This window comes from Mesoplodon bidens (assembly GCF_964165515.1).
Source record: "Mesoplodon bidens genome assembly, chromosome: 16".
Lineage (NCBI taxonomy): Eukaryota > Metazoa > Chordata > Mammalia > Artiodactyla > Ziphiidae > Mesoplodon > Mesoplodon bidens.
The window spans coordinates 47,037,803-47,058,951 of NC_138173.1; the positions used below are offsets into that span (position 1 = coordinate 47,037,803).

A 21,149-nucleotide genomic window follows, 5' to 3' on the forward strand; every position below is an offset into this window, starting at 1 on the left:
CAAATGTCTGCCTACAGAGGGGTGAGCAGGCTCCTGGTGTGCGGATGGGAGGAGATGCCATCGGAATGGGTGGGGCTAGCGCTCACTCAGCCCCGCAGCCCCGTGACGGCCGCACCTGCGCAGGATGAGGGTCGGTGACATGCCCGTTGGAGTCTCGCTGGGTGATGAACAGGACAGGCACAAACACAGCGTGCAGGGGAGGTTGCGACGCTGGTCTGGGCACCTAATAATGATGCCAAAAGCTCGGCCTCTGTGCACCGGCGCCTAAGCGTGTCCTGGAGACAGAGTTTTGGGTGAAGTAGAAAAGAATAGCTTTACTGCTTTGCCAGGCAAAGGGGGACATCGCAGGCTCAGGCCTCAAAAACCATGTGTCCCAACCTGGGAGGATTTGGTGAGGAGTTTTATAGCAATGATTCAGGGGCAGAGCTGCTGATAAGGATCAGGGTGTGTGCAGGGCCTGCACTCCTTTAATCTGGCCTCAGGTGGTCTCCTCCCTTGTCTCTGCATCCCCTCCCTTCCCTGATTCCAACTGTTCAAACCTGCCCTTTGGAAGGTCATGGAGGCTGAAGTCTATTCCCTACAAACAAGAAACAGGGGACACTAAAAGGCTTCCGTGTCCAGGAGCCCCACTGGGTCCTGCTCTGTTTCAATAAGGGCCTAAAAAATGTTATATTAATGATCTATTGAGCACATTTATAGAAATCATTAAAGAAAATGCCAAAGGTTCTGTGTTCTTGTGGAGACTACATCCTACTCTAAGGCAAAAAGCAATGCTTGAAAAAGCCCTGTTAATACTTCCTTACCCAAACAGCTGGTTATGGAAAACTCCGTTGGCCCATAGAGCCACAATGGCCAGTCCCCAGTGAACCTCCATTGGCTGATGGCCCTGGCTGAGCCAACCTCTGCTTTTGCTGCACTGTTCCTTTTCCTAGAATATACTTCCTTCTCTCCTCTGCCAGGTGTGACTGTCTTCATCAATAGGATTTTAAATCCTTTTCTTTCAGCGAGCCTTTCCAAATTCAGACGCTTTCCTTTCAATCCCCTCAGCCACAGTACATTAATTTCAATTCACAAGCCCATCGTGAAGGTCTGCCCTGTGTAAATCATCGTGCTGGTGTTGTTTGGGGCAAAAGCTGTTAAGAAGCTGTCCCTGCCCTCAAGGAACTTACAATCATAATGCAGTTGCAAATATTTTGTATAACAAATATAACATAGTTATTTTATCATGTTAGATTATTGTATAGGCCGAGTTAAAATGTGGGCAAATATATTTCACAACTGGCCATTTAGGTTTTTACAAACTCCCCTGACACGCTATGGATAGCTCCTGAGATAAATGCCGTCCTGACCCCTGAACACAAATAATGGTTTGCTGTAGTGCTGATTTTCATTCGTGAATTATTTCTCTCTTCTTCCTCCATCACCATAATCTTCTTTGTCTTCTCTTCCCAAGATGAATTCGTTGAGCACTTCTTTGTGTTACTCACTGTAGTGTTGAGGGACAGTGGCAGCCAAAACTGAGGGGTTTGGTTTGTGTTCTATAAACAGTAGGTGTTTAATAAATGATAGCTCCACTGCCTTTATTTCCTTTTAACGTGTCCGCAGATATTCTCCAAAAAGAAGGAAAGGGGGGCTTCCCTGGTGGCGTAGTGGTTGAGAATCTGCCTGCTAATGCAGGGGACACGGGTTCGAGCCCTGGTCTGGGAGGATCCCACATGCCACTGAGCAACTAAGCCCGTGAGCCACAACTACTGAGCCTGCGTGTCTGGAGCCTGTGCTCCGCAACAAGAGAGTCCGCGATAGTGAGAGGCCCAAGCACCGCGATGAAGAGTGGCCCCCGCTTGCCACAACTAGAGAAAGCCCTTGCACAGAAATGAAGAGCCAACACAGCCATAAATAAATAAATAAATAAATAAATAAATAAATAAGTAAAGCAAACTGTCAACAAGTTAAAAAAAAAAAAAAAGAAGGAGAGGGAGAGAGTAGGTTTGACACAAAGAAATCTAATGAATCTACTGGTGCCTTCAGGGGGTTTGATAGTAGGTAAGTGAGAAAGAAGGCAAAAAAAGAGTAAAAGCAGGGCTTCCCTGGTGGCGCAGTGGTTGGGAGTCCGCCTGCCGATGCAGGGGACACAGGTTCATGCCCCGGTCCAGGAAGATCCCACATGCCACAGAAAAAAAGCAAGTGTAGGGGAGGGCCACGAGAAAAGGATGAATCTGACCTTCCATATCATCTCAGTTAATCTTTTTGCCTCTTCCCTGCCAAGGAAGTATTATTAATTGTTCCAACCTTACCAATGGGGAAACAGGCTCAGGAAGGTCAAGCATCTAGATCACCTGGTTCAAATCCAGCTTTGTGACTTTAAAGGCAGCGACAGGCCGACACTCTTTCCCCCACAAGATGCTGTCTCCTCTCCAGTGGGCAGGCAGAGGGGAGAGAAAACACTGAGAGAAGAGGGTCCCAGGTGTAGCTGGCAGATGCTGACATTGGGACCTGCTGGATCTACAGGCGTCACTTGAGAGCCAGGCTCTGCTCATCCCCCATATTTCTGCTCGTGCCCCTGCTGACTGCTCACATGTGCCAGGACCCAGGGCCACCATGCCCACTGAGCCCTCCCCAGGCCTGTGCTAGTCCCTCACCCTGTGCCTGCTCTCACTCCACCCTTCTGGTCTTGGCTTCCATGCTCCTCCAGTTGCCAAAGGAGCTGGCATTACCAAGCCTGGTGAGCTTTCCCACAGAAGGAGAACAGGCAAGACTTCGGCAGTCTCTGGGCAGCACACTGTTTATTATTTCATCATGACACTATTAGCAGTAATCCTAGCTAGCCTGTGCTGACCACACAGTATGGGCTTTGTAACCCTCACAGCACCCTTGTGCATTAGGAAGATACTATTATTCTCATCTTATAAATGAAGACACTGATGCTTAGTAAGATCAATTAAACTGCATGATAAAAAGGAGCTCAACTTCATTAGCGCTCAAGAAAATGCAAATTAAAACTCCGATAACTTTGACAAGAATCAAATTAGCAAAGTCAGTAAGTTGGACAATATCTAATGTTGGTGAGAATCTGGAGCAACAGAAACTCTTACACTCTGTTATGGAGGGTGTATGTTTCCACTTTGGAGAAGAATTTGCCAGTATCTAAGGGGAGAATGCACCCACCTTCGGACCCGTCAGTTCCACCCTCCTTCACTCAAGACGTATATGTTAGGGAAGCACTCGGTGAGCACAAGGAAATAGGTGCAAAAACACTTAAGGCAGTGTTGTTTATGATAATGGAAACAACCTAAATGTCTATCAACAGGAACATGGGTAAATAGATTATGGTGTGGTCATACGAGGAAATACTGTATAGCAATAAAATGGATAACTAGAGCTAGACCTAGCAAAACAATAACTCCCAAACATGTTGACTGCATAAAAGCAGAAACCAGAGAATACATACCAACAAACAAAGAAAAAACCAACACATACTATATAATGCTTTTATGAGATTTAACCACTACGAAACAATGCTTAGAGATATGTACACATATAGCAAATATATAAAAGATGTATTGTACATGGGAATAAAACACCAGATTCCAGACACTGGTTACCTTGGGGGAGGAAGGGGAAATGAATAGAGAAGCACACAGGGCTCTTCAGCTGTACTGGTAAAGTTTTCTTTCTTAAACGGGATAATAGGTATATAGTGTGATTATGTTAATTTTTTTGCTTTTGGTATGTTTTGATAAATTCATAATGTATTTTAATTTTAAGAATTGTTTTTTAATTTTAAGAATTGTTTAATGTATTTTAATTTTAAGAATTGTTAAATAGGAAATAGAAGTTTAGATCCCACACTTTTTTTCCCAGTACATCATACTGCCCATCAGAGGAAGGAGTGAATATTTACAAAAAAAAAAAAAAAAAAAAAAAAGCTACTAATTCCATCTAGTCTTTGGACAGACCTTGAGAATGCAATTGTTTAGGGACAAAGGGACCCTTACTTTGTATACCAGAGGCAATCCTGAAAAACAAGCTATTAAATGTTAATAGCTCGAATCATGTTTTTCCATTGCCTTACATCACTTATTTAGAACTATGTTTCTACAAACATTTCCATGACAAAGCCTAAGGAAAGCAACAAAGGGATCCCCACATTCATTTCAAATGATTTTGTTCATGTAGAATCCTGAGGCTATTTCATTCTCCCAAAGAGATCCATCAAATACTAGATAATGAATCAGTATTCTTCATTTAAAGCCCCTTTACACTAAAATACTCCACAAAATTTATCCTTATTTTGTTGAAAGTTCTCACTTAGTTCATCAGTATCAATTCAGGAACTTAGCAGGAACTCCTTCATGTCCTCTGATAATTATCCATTGAATGCCCATCAGTTGGTGCTCTGGTAGATGCTGGGGAAGTAACAGTGGACCAGACAGCCCTGCCCTGAATGAGCTTTCAGTTTCCTGGGGGAGGCCAACAAGTAAAGCAGGTAGATATAGTACGGTGGGGTGTGGTGCTGTGACGGGGTACGTGGTGGCCTTGCTATGGAGGAACAGAAAGTGGGACTTAACCCTATGGTGTTGGGTCTGGGGAAGCCTCTGAGAGAGGGTGATATTTAAGCTGAATTCCAAATGATGAGTGAAAATTGGCTTCTAGTTAAAAAAGTAATTTCATTCTTTCTTTTCAGAGGATTCAGTCATCTTATTGTTGAATTTTTTCAGAGGATTCAGTCTTCTTATCGTTGAATTTTTTCATCAACCAGAGTGGAGGAGAAAAGTCGTATTTTAAGGTATCTCTTACCTGAGAAAAGAGACCTGTGATTCTTCTGAGATGTATTTCATCATCCTTTTTACTGTGTGTTCAAAACGAATCACAACTGAGTAAACTAGATTCCTACCATCCTTTGTCAAGTGTGACTACACCCCAGATCTCAGTGAGTAAGTCAGGGCAGATGTGTCTGCAGTGAGAACATAATTGCCCTGATTTTACTGCATGTTTTTAAAATCCCTCTTGGCCTAGTTACCCAAGAGAAGGAATATAAACTCAGCTTCTCTGCACACACAGGAGGATCAGAGCACAGACCAGGAAGCATAGGGGCCGGAAGGTATCACTGCAGCATCTTTCAGCCACGTTGACTCCATTTAATTCCCTCAAATCCTGCATTCATCAGTGTAACTGGATAATTTGCCTTGGAGTTATTCTAAGGTTGAGTATCCAGTTTGATTACATGGGGTTTGCTGAGGGACCGGATTTCCAGGAGTTCGGAAGCAGATGTCTCTCAGGAAATTTTGAATCAAAACCAGCCTCCCAGACTCCCAATCCCACTAGTTAAAAGAAGACACACATAACTCAGATAACAGGATATAAAATGAAGATCTAAATGTTTATTAATTACAATAAAGATCTAAATGTTTACAAATTACAATAGAATGTAAAATCACAGAGTTAACTATTTTTAACCAAATGTAGCCATTAAAAAACTTTAAACAAGAAAGTGATTTTTAAAAATTCAAAGTAAGAAATCTGGTGCAAGCAAAGATGACATTTTAAAGTATCATCAGTGAATTTTCACACAGACTTTCGATTACAATAATATTCATTTATATCTTCAATCTTACACAGCAACAAAGTCACAGTAAGAAAGACGGCAATTGCTCTGAAAGGAAATCAAAGAAGCCTAGAGCGATTATTTTTTCAAAAGGATCTCGGGGAGTTGAAATAAGGCCTGCTTCTCCACGGGCTGACAACGTTTAACTGGGATGGGAACAGCAGCATCCTTTTCTCTGATTTTACCTTTGAACAGAATAAAAGGAACCCAGTGTAACATTCTCCCTCACAAAGAGATGCAGAACCCAAGCCTGACCCCCAAGAAACCCTATAATCAAAGTAAACATTAATCCCACTCCTACAAATGCTGGTAATAGCATGTTACAGCATTCAATAAAATTTCTTCCTCTTGCTAATCTTCCTCTGGATTTTTAACACAACCTTCCTGGATTGGAAAAAGAGTTCCAATAGTCAGGAAATGACAACAAAGCTGGAACTGCTGGCTGTATAGCATTACTAAAAACTTAACAGCATTCAATAATGAAAGAGAACACAGCTGGGAGTACACAGGGCCCCATTATACAAGTCTCAGGGTTTATGTGAGGAAGCATAGGTTATCATAATGTAAAAACCTGCAATGCCTAACTGGGTTTGTATAAAATGAGTCCTTTGACAGACAGTGTCCCTAATTAACACAAACATCTCTCCCTGTCCATCTTGTCAACCTCCTCTGTAATCTTTTGCTGATTGCTACATGCTGAAACATCTGAATATGTATCACACATTAAAAAGAAAAAACAAAGCCATAGAGGCTAGTGAAATTGCAAAACTGGCAAAACATGTAGATTTCATGAAGTCAGTGGGAATGATGTTAGAGAAATGTTTAAATCACAGGAAAGCCATGGTGAAATAGGTACCTGGCAGAGCAGGACCAGAAAACAATTGGGAAGAAAAAAAAAAAAACAGAAAAAGAAAAAGAAAATTGACAAGGATGATGATAACACGTGCTTCAAAAAGAAAGATTTGAATGTCAAAAGACTAAAACTGATGAAGCACTCAAATGTTTTTTAAATGATCATATCTATATTATTCTAAAACTGTGTGAAATAAGCTATCAAATAATTTTCCTGAAAAATTATACCCAAAGCAACGATTCATTTTTCATTCCATTCTAAGTTCTAGAATATGGTTGCCTTTACAATACATAGATTCATTTCTTCCAGATAAAGCTCTAATCGGTTTATACATTTTGACTATAAACTTGCACTCTCACTTTTAAGTAGTGTCAACGTTCCTCAATAACAGCCTCCCTCTGTGTTACCAGCCTCTTGCTCATACTTGATTCTCTAGGCCTCTGTGCGATGTTTCCTAACGTCTCAGAGAATAAACCTCCAGCTAGCCCAAGGCCTTCTTCAACCTGGAGGGCTCATCCAAGTGTTCCTCGTCAAGAGGTCTTTTATCAGCCTGCCCTTTGGCTGAACTGTCTTTGAGTCTTAGGTCACTTTGAAGTCTTTGACCTTGACCATGGACTCTTTAAGCACTTAGGAAGAAAGAGATATGCTAATTTCCTATGCCGTCAGGGAGGAGAACTTTCTCTGCCCACTATCCCTTGCTGACAGCACCTGGTTCAGGAGTGGGCCTGCTTCCTGGTCCCATGTGTGGAGTCTTCTTCTGTCCCTCTGGATTTCAGTGTGATGACTTCTCCCTTATAGGGTTCACGCTCCACGGGGGTAGGCGTGCAAGTCTGAAACAGAACATTTCATTTTTCTCTTGTGGCTTATTGGCTTCTTGAATTCAAAGTTAAGTTCTGCTCCCTAAGTGAACTGTGAGACCAAACATGAGCCTTGTGGATTTATCACGTGCCTCCCAAGCCCTGCCCTTTCACAGAAATTCCCGGCGACCCCGGGTACCGGCACTGCCCCACTCTTTCACTGGGGTTGACCTGCATCAGACAAAGGCCCAGGGAACACTTCCTAACAATCATTCCTTCCACCGCAACTTTCACTGGGGCCTCTGCCATATCCTCACACATTCTGTTCTATAACCACCTTACAGGCTTTTCCAACATTCTACCTTTTCTTGTAGTTTCAATTCTAGGTGTCTATATTCCCAGAGTGCTTTGTTGTATGTCTCCTAACACTTTCAGCTTTTTGTTTCAGATTCTAGCAATCTGTGTGTGTTTCCTCATTTTCCTGATAGTCCCCACTTGTCACAAGCCTTCCACAGAAATCTCCCATCTGGGACTATACCTCTTTGGTGGCCAACTGTGTAGCAGAACCCTGGATTCAGCTAGAGTTAATTCAGTGCTTGAGCAGACTTTTCAAATCAGGACTTTCTAAACAAAGGGAGTCATAAGAACTAAATGCTACTGTTTGTCAGTGTGGACACAAATTCACTGGCAAGTCAAGTAACTGTAAACGACAGTGATTAAGGGCATGGGCTCTGGAACCAGCTTGCCTGGGCATGTTACTTAAAACTGTGCTTCAGCTGTAAACTGGGGATCATAACAGCTCCTAATTTATAGGGGGGGTGTGAGGATTAAATATATGTAAAGCATTTAGAATAATGCCTTGCATATAAAGGCTCTTAAAAAGTAAATGTGTGTGTGTGTGTACGTTTGTGTACATCTGTCTTATTTTGACCACCAAAACTAATATATTGTAGCAATCAACTGTGTGGGCTTTGGAGAAAGATAGGTCTAAGTTTGAATTCTAGCTTTGCCATTTACTGGCTGTAGGAGACTGGCGAGTTAATAAGCTCCTTTGAGCCTACTCACTCATGTATGAAATGCAAGGAATAAAACCTCACAGGCACATGAGATTTCCCAGATACAAAGCATTTCCTTCATTCATTCAGTAGATATTTACTGAGCATACAGGAGCCCCAGATATTTTGCCAGGCACAGAGGATAAAGCAGAGAACAAGACAGAGACCACGTCCCTACAGTGGGATTTGAAGCACACTCATCACTTAGTGACTAGGAAGACCCCTGCCCTCTGTGCACAAGTCCAAGCCTCTGTCCACTTCCTGTGTCTGGTTGGATGCTTTGCTGGACTTGCATGTTGGATCGCTATCGACTCAGTCCTTCCCTTCACCCTGGATCCTGCCATCACCTTGAACATCAACACGGGGTAATGAAGCACCAGCTTCCCGTGGCTGCCACCCAGCCCCTGGACACTGTAGTTACCTGGAGCCAATCCACACCTGAAACTTTCAATTAATTTAATACCCCACTCTCTGACCACATCCCCCATTTCAGGTCTTTAGTCTCCATGTTTTTTCTTCTCCTGGTTTATTTTTCAAGCCCAACTATATGTATGTACTTAAGCCTAAGGTGACCATATAATTTATCATCCAAACTGGGACACTTCTGAGAGCGTAAAGGGAAGAATGTTGGTGGGAAGGAGATCCCCGGTTGAGCTCCTCTCCTCTCTGTATCAGTTATCCTGGCCAGAGCTCAGTTTCCCTCATCCTCTTTTGTTCTGCTTCACCAATGATCTGCTCCCCAGGTTGCACTTGCCCTTTGCACTTGTCTAAGAATCCCTTTCCGGCTGCTCAGTCACTGTACTAGCAATGCCACAAGGCCCCTCTTAGCCTGGCTGGTCACTCTGGTCACACTGACCGTCAAATGTCTCTGACCTGACTGGCCAGGTCTCACATGCACACAGCCTTCCTCTTCATCTGCTGCTGAGGCTCGGGACGGGCAGGGACCAATTTCCCGCCAGGATGGCTGTGGGCTGTCAACCACTCCTGCCCACACTGCAACCTCAGACACAGACTGGCCCTCTCTGGGGAGGCTTCTGCTGCTCCACACTTCACAGTCTTCCCCTTTATAGACAAGTTGACAGGAATCAGACAATCTAAGTTCTGGTCTCAAGCCTTGCAGTACTTTCAACCTTTGAATCTTTTCTTATCCTTAGATGTGGTTACCTAAGCTCTTTAATGCTAGACCCAGGTCTTGTCCATCTTTGTACTGTCTATTGCCCGTGGCATTGTACTCTATATACATTTTAGAACCTCAATAGATGTTGACTGTGACGAAATGGAAAGGTGACGGCACTCGTTCTGCAGGACGTTAAGCCTTCCCTGCATTATTCCAGACTTCGGCTGCCCATGTTTTCTAAGCAGACTTACCCTGCAGCTCTCAGGAAAAGTAGTCACGTGGCTTCTCTCTAGTGGCAAATGGCAAATCTCCATCTCAGGTGTGATGTGCCCAGCCCTGACATGGGCATCAGCATCTGGTGCAACCAGTGCATAATGCTCAGAGGTTATCCTAGTGGTTGGGTCCAAAGCGGGCTTCTTTCCCAGGTATCCAGGATGAGTACAGTGATGACAGGGACACCATCCTGAGTCTCCCAACTAAATGCATACCTATTTCTTTCTTATTTATTTATTTATTTATTTATTTTTGGCTACGTTGGGTCTTCGTTGCTGTGCACAGACTTTCTCTAGTTGCGGCGAGAAGGGGTTACTCTTCGTTGCAGTGCGCGGGCTTCTCATTGCGGTGGCTTCTCTTGTTGAGGAGCACGGGCTCTAGGCGCAGGGGCTTCAGTAGTTGTGGCTCACAGGCTCAGTAGTTGTGGCTCGTGGACTCTAGAGCGCAGCCTCAGCAGTTGTGGCGCACGGGCTTAGTTGCTCCGCGGCATGTGGGATCTTCCCAGACCAGGGCTCGAACCCGTGTCCCCTGCATTGGCAGGTGGATTCCTAACCACTGTGCCACCAGGGAAGTCCCTGCATACCTACTTCTTAGAGGACATTAATGCAGCATAAAGCTCACAGAAAGACCAGGATGAGGTATCAGAGGGTTCTGGGTTGAACTAAGTAAGCAGGTCTCTTCTCTTCTTCGTGTTCTCCTAGTTTTCTTCTGATCTCACTGGTCAGCTTTTCTCAGGCTCCTTTGCTGGCTCCTCCCCTCCACCTCTCCTCAGCCTCTGAAGGTTGGCAGCCCCAGAGCTCTTTCTCAAGTCCCCTTTCTTCTCTGTCTACAGTCTCTCCGGTGGCCTCAGACTTGTGTTTTTAAATAAATGTAGATGCCAGGATTCCTAAATTTTATGTCCAGCCCCAATGCCTCCCAATTTCCGGACTCCTTTATCCAAGTGGCTAACTGACCTCTTCACAGGGAGGTGTAATTAGCATCTCAAACAGAACTAGAACTTAAGCACCACAAACTAGAGTTGAAAGAGAAGTAGGATTAAAGCTCTTTGAGCCCAGGGACTGCTGTCTTAGTTACACCTGTACCCCCAGCACCTGGAATATGGAATTGTATCTGGTGTTTAACAAACATTTGTTAAATGAAAGATTTCTTGACTGTAGGACTTTTTAGAACTTTTTAGATTATATTGGGCAGTAGAATCACCTGAGGGTAGCATTATCTAAAATCTCTTGAAAGCTTTCTTAAGGAGCACCTAAAAGGGACTAGGATCCTGAGCGCACACCTTCGGAAGACTGATCTGGGTGGTGACATTTTTTTCCCCCAGTACAGGCTGGCCAAAATTAGATGATCACACCCCGCCAGCAGTTCTTCCCATCTTGATGGGTTCACAATCAAATAGAAAGGTTTGAGGGTAAAACACTGTGAGAGGCTATCCTAAGTAATACAGGAAACATGGATGGGACCTCACCCAGCAGGGTGCTGGTGGTTTACTTAGGTAGATGGGAGTTCAATTTGAGTTCATAGTATTTAATGATGATTGTCACTGTGATGAGTTCGTAGACAAAAATGAGAATTATATCGCAATATGAAGTGCTCTGAATAAATATTAATTGCAATCCCTATACCCGCATGATTGCAGAAATGTTTTTGGTTAGCTGATCAGGGAAAAGAGGAAGCTTAAAATTGATAGAAAATTTACCTGTATTGTCTGCAGAGAGTAAAACGCTAGGATGCTAGATTTTTCTGAGATTTTTAAGACCATAGACAAGAATCCTGAACCCCAAGAAGTCACTAATACAATGTTGATCATGGAGGCTAAGATACTAAAATAGCGATAAAGACAACAGAACTTCCAAATACCAAACAGCAGACACTGACGTAACACCAAACAGTCCAAATGAGCAGCGACTCCCTGAGAATGAAATCCATGCCTGGCTGGTGAATTTACAGGTAGGTATTCAGTACCTGGTGAACTTCAAGGTTCTTAGAGGTCCTCACAGGACTGAGCTCTCCAGGGGACTATGAATCACTAGATTCAACAGAGGTGATCTATGACAATGAAAATTTGCATTTTGATAATGTTTTACAATCCACCAAATGTTTCCATTTAATCCTCAAAATACCCTGTGAGCTATTTCTCAAGAACAATGTGAGCACATAATTGGTCATCAATAAGTATTTACTGGATGAACATTGAATGGTTAGGTAAAACATGGAAAGAGAGTACTTACAAAGTCCCTGTATACAGTGATGTACTGGTAAATGTTGACAACCCACCTTCCCCTTTTCTCACCACTCCTAAAGCCCTGATTTATAGCACTTGCCTATTTCTGTTGTGTAAATGCTCTCACCATGGCTGATTTCAAGCTACTGACATCACTGAATGAGGAGTTGGGAAGGGATACATACAAGTGTCTCTCATAAGCCAAAATGAGCTGGCTGCAACATATGTATCGCCTTTTGCAATTACTAGCAATCAATCGGAGGAAGTTAGAATTACATGGCAGCTGATGATATGAAATTATTTTCTCTGAGCTACCACATTGAGAAAGACATTCATAAACTGTTACTTCGGAAATGGAGAACACCCATTTCAAGGACTAGATCAGCCATCCATTTAATTTTATCTTATCTAAAAGGCAAATTATGCTTATGGTTGCAAAGGCACAAGCCAGTTTAAAAGCTTTGGCGCAGTATTCTGAAACCATGCATTACTCCATGACGTTACCCCTGCTTCTCTAGAAAATGCAATGTGACCCTAATTTTCCAAAATAGATTGGGATGCTTATTACTGAAAAAAGAGAAAAAGGGATGACTTGAAGAATATCTATGCTTCCAAATTTTGGTAAAAATTATAATACTCTAAACACACAAAAATTCTAGGAATAATAAACCATTTGAGTTTAAAAAGGTTTTGTTTTTGTTTTTTTTGGTAAAGAATGAATAGTATGTAAGTTGATTTTCTTCTTTCAAAATGTACTTGAACACCCAAGTTGCTGTTACAGTGGTCCTCCATGGGCACAGTTGGTTGAATACACGGATAGAGAGGGCCAACAGTATAAGGGACTTGAGCAGCTGTGGATTTTGGTATCTGCAGATACTGAGCACCAAACCCTATGGATACCGAGGGACCATGTACTTTTTTTCCTTCCTCTTTTATTTTTCTTTCCTGAATCCCCCAACACTCTTCCTTAAGTGACTTTTTATATTGAATTGAAATATGTATTTTATTAGGTAACATATATCAAATAAATTTTGATGTTTCATCTTCTGATTTAAATTTTTCCCCTTAAGGATCCCCTGTTTAAATGTTAAAATAAAGTAACAATTCCCTGAAGCTGTCAAATTGCATTAAAATGTCATTTCTCTCCTTTGAAATTTCTCACAATATCCTTTAACAGTGATAGTTGCACAGCATGATGCCAAGTTTCACTAAGTAATAAAATCGTGGATAAGAATCAAGTTCACAGACAACCCCACTGTTTGGGATGAGGCAAGAGGCAATCTTCTGTGTAAATTTATTTCAAGTCCTTTCTATGACCTATGAAACTATAGTCTTTGCTCCTTCCATTTGCAATTTGCTTATTTATCAAACGCCTACTACATAGGAAGTACTGGGAATAAAAAAGTAAGTTCCTCAAAGAACTAACATTCTAGCCAGGAGACCAGCTGAGTTCTGGGACTGACAGACACTGGCGTGTCTCTACAATCTGTGCTTTGGAGTCCAGAGTGGTAAGTGATTAATTTTCTTGGGAAGGATAACAGGAGAGCAGGAGAAATGGTATGGGCCTTTCCTGCTTGCCTTCAAACTCTTATCCTCACTTACAAAGAAATCTGAATATTTCAAATGAAAACCAAAGTAAGAGCTCTAATTACCTCATGTGAATTTAAAATCTAGGATTCCTAACAACTTCTTTTTAACTTTAGCGTAATATTTTTCTCCTATAAAATTATCTTCGCCTGATGGAGAGAAAAGCGGTCTGAAACATCTCCACACAGTCCCCAAACCTCATTTTATTCATTTCATTGGATACTTTTTCCACATCGACACTTTTTAAAATAATGCATTCCCCATGATTTGAGTTTCACAACCATTTTCTTCTCTTTTCTTGCTCTACAGAGGTCTCATGTACAGCGGGAATCAGAACGGCCGTATCACACACCCTGGCTCTTACATTTACTTACTGCTCAGCCCAGGGAAAGTTACTTAATCTTGCTGAGAGTCAGTTTTCTGTTCTGTAAAATGGGGATGATAATATCTCCCACATGGCTTGTTGTGCAGGTTAGGTAAAATAATAAATATAAATTACACCAAATACATTGCCTGGCAGATAGTAAGTGCTCAGAACAATATCTTATAATACAACTATTACTTATTGCTATTGTAAAAACAATAATGCACTAGAATACCTAAAAAGTTGGTATCAGAAGAAAATACTGAGAAACTAAAATAACTCACAAAATTGATAGTGAACTCCTAAAAAATGATGTTGGCATTAATTTTGCCAATAAAATACCCAACAATGATTTGAAAAGGAGAACTGATGAAGCCAGTCATTCAGTGATCTCGGCATATTTTCCCTACAAGAGGAAAACTTGGGCAAAGTCAGTCCTTTACATAGTCTGTCAGGGGTTCCCAGTTAGTCTAGTGTCCCTGCTGGTGGGCAACTGGTACTGACAGCCAGGAGCAGGCTCGTCCTGGATCCACTTCAAGCGTCACATGATTCATCACCCAGTTCTGTCGGTACTGTCTCTTCTAAGTCAACGCTTATCTGCTCATCCCTTGGATTACTACTACAAGTGTCATGAATGAACTGGCTGCCATCAAGGCCTCTCGTTTAGATTTTTTCCCCAAACCTAGCTCAGAATAATTTATCTCCCATTAACTCATTTAACTCAATCTTTATGGTTTATGCTATATGGTTTATTGCTTAAGTATATAGCTTTTGTAGTCAGATAACCGGAGTTTATGTTTTGGTCCTGCCATATACTAGCTGTGTGACATGACCAAGTTTCTTAATTTCCTGAAGCTTCAGTTTCCTAATATTTAAAGTGGGGAAAATAATACTCCCTCGCTCACAGGGTTGTTACAGTGACAGAGCCCCTAGCATTGTGCCTTGCCTTCAGTAAATGCTCAGTAAATGTTAGTATTGCTGTTATTTACCATGTGATGTTTAGAAATGCATGGAAACCTTATAGTCTCTACCTACTTGTAACCTGTCAGTGTCAATATTTACAAATTAACTCCCAGCAAAATAAACTGCAACCTTAAATATTTTGACTGAAATACAGCGTATAAAGAATTGTAGCATCCTGAGAATTTAAAGCATTCTAGAGCACTTGTTTACTTAATCAAAGCTTTAGGAAGTGGTTAAAAAAAAAAAGGATGAATCTTATCTAACAAACTCTGAGAATCCACAAGCAAAAAATTTTCACAAGACATTAGAGGAGAAATCAAAGAGACTATAAGACCCCAACGAAATGAATCGGAAAACAGCCAGAGAACTTTGGAAAAAGAGAAGTATATTTTAAAATGGAAAGAAAACACAGAAGCCTTAGAACTAACCCAAGGGTTACAAATTCTAATGGCTACACGGCCAAGCTGGGAACATTAATGAGTGAAGCTTGTAGGTGAAAATCAGAAAGGCTGCCTCTGTGTGGCTTGGCCATCCAGCTCCGGCCTCCTCTTACCATGTGGGATTGAGGGCACACAGTGCCCCGCCTCACTCCAAACCCAGCAATTTAGATGGTTTTAGTCTGAAAATTCTGATATATTACTGTATGTAGTTAAGTGAATTTTTAAAACTGTTTAAAACACTGCATGAGCTAAACAAGCAAGCACTGGAAAATCCAAGACACACTAAAAGAACAAACACTTTTGTTTTTGCTGTACGCGGGCCTCTCACTGTTGTGGCCTCTCCCGTTGCGGAGCACAGGCTCCAGACGCACAGGCTCAGCGGCCACGGCTCATGGGCCCAGCCGCTCTGCGGCATGTGGGATCCTCCCAGACCGGGACACGAACCCGTGTCTCCTGCATCGGCAGGCGGACTCTCAACCACTACGCCACCAGGGAAGCCCAACACCTCTTTTTTAACAACTGGATTATAACAAAGACTTGGAGACCTTTATTATAAATTTGGTCATCAAAGGGGGAAAGCAAAGAGACTGAACTGATGTTTATTGACCTCCTACGAGTGCCTTACATTTTAAAATCTCATTTGACTCTTGCAATCTGTTGGGGAGAAAACACTGTTGTCATTTTCCAGATGAGGAAACAGACCAAGGATGATAGAGAAACTTGCTCTTGGCCACACAGCTAGGAAAAGGGAAGCCAAGGTAGAATTCATATTTACCTTGACCTCAAACTCTGCCATTGCTCTGGTGGTCATTAGAATACACCTTGCAGACCTTCAACTACAAGGAGCTTGATGTTTCAAGGGACAGTAGTTGAGTTTGAACTCCATCCTTTTGTTCGTCAGAGGACATGCCTCCCACTGCTGTTCTCAGCCAATGACAGCACGCCACGTGGCTAGGTGCAGGAGATGGCTCAAGGGCTGCTTGTAGGCCTTGCTCAACCTTTCTTGGTCTGTATAGTAGTCTAGGATGTTTCCACCACTTGTTTTTCTCCCTCTCTCCTTCACTGGGGCCAGGCTTGAATTGCAGGCTGAGGGCTCTCCCAGCCTTTCCCGGGCTCCCACCCACTTTCTCTCCCAGGTATTTAAAAAAGTTACACCTTTATCCATCTAGGTGGCTGCTTCTCAGAGGACCCTGACTAACAGCAATTGTCAAAAGGCCCACAGGGGCCCTACACTTGTCTGGGAAAACCTGACTTGGTCCATTAGGAAACCCGATAGACACCAATCTTCAAAAGAAACTGCATCCATCCAATAATGACTTTTTTCTTTGAAAGCTGTATTTGTTCATAACCTCTTCTAGCACCACGTGAATATGTTAACCAATGTGACAACGCCATTACCAGCATCCAGGAGCAAGTAACAATCCAGCCCGTGTTAACAGCCCACTTAGCCCCAACTCACCTGGTCCTGCTGCTTGATCCGTTTGTAAATATATTCAGCAAATGGTTTACGAGGAATAAACTTCCCATCTCCTGCTGTGACATTGAAAACTCCAGCTTCATACACCACTTTGCCTCTTGAAATAGTCACCAGGGGCACCCCATGGCACACCATGCCCTCGAAGATGTTGAAGTTAACAGCCTGATGATGAGTTTTTGCCGAAATGGTCCTGATGTAAAAACAAAGATGTTCTTGATCATTACCAGCTCATTTGACAAATATGAAATATTAAAAGAATGACTTAGGAGAAAATTTAGCAACTCTATTAAGCCATAGCTTTATCACTGGAACAAGTGACTTTAAGAATAGAACATAGCATTAACATTTTATTGCAAAGTAATTATATTTTTTGAGAGAAAAATCCAGTAGATCACTCTTTATGGTGATTAATGAGGATGGAGTGAGTGGAAGAAGGGCATTGTCTCTCGTGCTTATAATTTTAAGTTATTTTTATGTATATGTTTAAAGAACAAAATATTAATTATAAAATATTTCAAACATAGATGAGTATGATGAACACACTGACTCAATACCCCACTCTACAGAATTTTAACTTTTTGTAGACACAGTTGAGGTTTCCTCAATACCTCCCTGTCCCTCAAATTCCATCCCTGGCCCTCCCTTCCCAGAGGCAATCGTTAATTGGTAGTTGTAATATATGGCCTTTATTATGTTGAGGTAGGTTCCCTCTATGCCCACTTTCTGGAGAGTTTTTATCATAAATGGGTGTTGAATTTTGTCAAAAGCTTTTTCTGCATCTATTGAGATGATCATATAGTTTTTCTTCTTCAGTTGTTAATATGGTGTATCGCATTGATTGATTTGCGTATATTGAAGAATCCTTGCATCCCTGGGATAAATCCCACTTGATCATGGTGTATGATCCTTTTAATGTGTTGTTGGATTCTGTTTGCTAGTATTTTGTTGAGGATTTTTGCATCTATATTGATCAGTGATATTGGTCTGTAATTTTCTTTTTTTGTAGTATCTTTGTTTGGTTTTGGTATCAGGGTGATGGTGGTCCTGTAGAATGAGTTTGGGAGTTTGTTCTTTCCTCTGCAATTTTTTGGAAGAGTTTGATAAGGATGGGTGTTAGCTCTTCTCTAAACGTTTGATAGAATTCATCTGTGAAGTCATCTGGTCCTGGACTTTTGTTTGTTGGAAGATTTTTAATCAGTTTCAATTTCGTTACTTGTGATTGGTCTATTCATATTTTCTATTTCTTCCTGAGTCAGTCTTGGCAGGTTGTGCATTTCTAAGAATTTGTCCATTTCTTCCAGGTTGTCCATTTTATTGGCATAGAGTTGCTTGTAGTAGTCTCTTATGACGCTTATCCCACTACTGGGCATATACCCAGAGAAAACCATAATTCCAAAAGACAGATGCACCCCAATGTTCACTGCAGCACTATTTACAATAGCCAGGTCATGGAAGCAACCTAAATGCCCACTGACAGACGATAAAGAAGATGTGTTACATATATACAATGGAATATTACTCATCCATAAAAAGGAATGAAATTGGGTCATTTGTAGAGACGTGGATGGACCTAGAGACTGTTATACAGAGTGAAGTAAGTCAGAAAGAGAAAAACAAATATCATATATTAACGCATATATGTGGAATCTAGAAAAATGGTACAGATGAACCGGTTTGCAAGGCAGAAATAGAGACACAGATGCAGAAAATAAACGTATGGACACCAAGGGGAGAAAGTGGGGGTGGGAGGGGTGGTGGTGGTGGGATGAATTGGGAGATTAGGATTGACATATATACACTAATATGTATAAAATAGATAACTAATAAGAACCTGCTGTATAAAAAAATAAATAAAACTTTAAAAAATTCAACATAGAAAAAATTATACCTTGAAAAGGAAAATTATATCTTGAATTTCTTTCCCTTGTCTGTGGCAAAACTGGAAATTTGAGGACAATAAAAATAACAAAATATATTGAATATAATCTCAGCACATTTTGTCATGCATTTGCATATTCATCAGCATTCTCAGTAGTTTATTAATACTTTTCAATCTTACACAATATGACTAATGACTTCTAAGCTGGATATGTGGAAATACTGGGTGTTTGCCCTTCCCTAAATCACATTAAATGGAAAAGGAAAAAGAAAATCTGGCAGCAGTGGATCATACAAGCATAATCTGAAGTTTCTACAAGTGCTTGCTCTCAGGAATGGATTAAAGCAAAGTGCTTTGCTAACAATCCCAAGGCTAGGTCAGAGGAATAGCAGCTAAAAGCTCCCCTGCAACCCTAACCTGGAGGGGTGGAGCTGGGAGACTCAGAGCGCCACCTCCAGTGGAAATGAACGACACGACGCTGACCCTGTCCTGGGTTCCAGAATCCTGTACCCAATTATCTGTTTGGTTTCCACTCCTTAACACATCCAAACAGAACTCTTTTTGATTTTCCATGACGACTCCAGCCCACACACTCGAGTCTGCTCCTCCCTTGAGTTTCTAATCCCAGTAAATGGCACCCCCAGCCACCTTTCCTCACTCCTCAAACCATCATCAAGCCTGTTGGTTCTACCTCCAAAAAAAAAATAAATCCCAAACCTGCCCATTTCTCTCCCCCTCCATCGCTCCCACTGAGTCCACGCCACCATCATCTCTCATCTGGACAACCCCCAACACCTCTTACTGGCCTCCATGTTTCCGTTCTTACCCTCCTACACTCCTTACCACCCCCCCCCCCACAAAGATGCTCAAATGATATTTTAAAAATGAACATCAGATCAGGTCACTTTTCTGCTTGAAACCCTCTAGTCTGTTCCCCAAGAGACAAATAACTGTAAAAAAGCCCAGATAATAATAATCATGAAAAAGAATCTGTTCCCAATGAGAAATATCAGCATGGAAAAGAAAAAGAAGATCTTCCTGTATGGCAGGTGGATACTTCATGACATTCTATTTCATCTTTATAACACCTCTTCCAGGTAGAGAGTATTTTCTACACTTGACAAGTAAATAAATTGAGATTTACAGAGGTTAAATAACTTGTCAAAGGACCTATGACTACTTTGATGAAACGGGAATCTTTTCATATTTTTTAAGTTAACATACAATAAAATTTTCATTTTTAGTGTTAGTTCTATGAGTGTTGACACCCGGATAGATTTGTTATCCTCACAACATTCCGGACACGAACAGTTCCATCACCCCCCAAAACTCATACCATCCCTGTGTAGTCACAACCTCCCCCCACGCATAACTCCTGGAAATCCTTGATCTGTTCTCTATCTCTTGAGCTGTCTCTTTTCAAGAATGTCATGTAAATGGAATCATAGAGTATGTAGCCTTTTGAAGCTGACTTCTTTCATTTGACATAACTATTTTGAGATTTATCCAAGTTGTTGTGTTTATCAATAGTTCATTCCTTTTTAATTGCTGAGTAGTATTCCAATGTATGAATACACCACAGAGTGTTTATGCATTCACCTACTGAAGGACATTTGGGTTGTTTCCAGTTTTTGATGATTATGAATACAGATCTTACAAAGATTCATGTACTTGTTTGGTGTGAACGCTTTTCTTAGTGTAAATTCCCATGAGTGGCATCACTGGCTCATATGGCCAGTGTACGCTGCACAAAAAGAGCTTTCAGTATCCTTAGGAACCAACTTACTGGTAGAGAGAAACATTTAAAAGGTTAATGAATAGGAGGTAGATACAAATACAACAGCAATAATTTCAAACACTAAGGAGGAGGGAAGAGTACTGATCAAATAGTAAGTAATGTCATTAAAGTAAGAAAATCAAGAAAATAGTTAAAGGGTTACTAGGTATAGAATGAGTTATGATAAGTTATGAGTTGGTGATGAAAGATACAAACTTAAAGAAAATAAATCTAGAAAACAACATAGAGGAGATTTAGACCTTCAGACTAGAGTGTTGTTTTATGACCATCACAATCTCTCTACGATACTTCCATAGTCTGGGCTACTGCTTTCCTGCATATCACAGTTACACTGATGGTAGAAGCTCTTGGGCTTATACTGTACAATGTTATATAAGCATGTCTGGACAGATGTATTAGTAAGGCTGCTATACAGAGAAAGTAAAATGCATCATAATTCATGCTAAAATGGTTATTTACATACAAGAATGGGAGGCAAGAAAGGGAAAACACTAAGACATAAAACTTTATTTTTCCAAGCAGGAAGTTAAGAGTTACAGATGCTGTTAGGAAAATAATCTAACAGAAGAAATAAGTTCTATACACAAAAATTGCCATTACGATATCTAAACTATTGAAAAACTGAAACATAACAATTTTCCAATGATTACTCAATGGAATAGTGGGCTCCTGTGAAAGACTAGAAATAAGAATACACTGGGGAAGCAAAGAAAATGATAA

The 21,149-nt window shown here is 41.3% G+C and overlaps 1 protein-coding gene across 3 annotated transcripts in view; it reads right to left on the reverse strand.

Moving 5' to 3' along the window:
- DPYS (dihydropyrimidinase) overlaps positions 1 to 21,149 on the reverse strand; it is a 98,425-nt gene that overhangs the window by 10,185 nt on the left and 67,091 nt on the right. The window contains exons 8-10 of one of the 3 annotated variants that reach the window (XM_081258184.1): positions 16,735 to 16,942; positions 7,167 to 7,288; positions 5,674 to 5,790 (exon numbers count right to left, since the gene is read on the reverse strand). In XM_081258184.1, coding sequence (XP_081114310.1) covers positions 7,172 to 7,288; positions 16,735 to 16,942 — 325 coding nt within the window. In that variant the 3' untranslated portion in view covers positions 5,674 to 5,790; positions 7,167 to 7,171. Of the gene's footprint in view, positions 1 to 5,367; positions 5,791 to 7,166; positions 7,289 to 16,734; positions 16,943 to 21,149 lie in introns of those variants that run through there. The other 2 variants (XM_081258185.1, XM_081258186.1) reach the window with 2 other exon arrangements.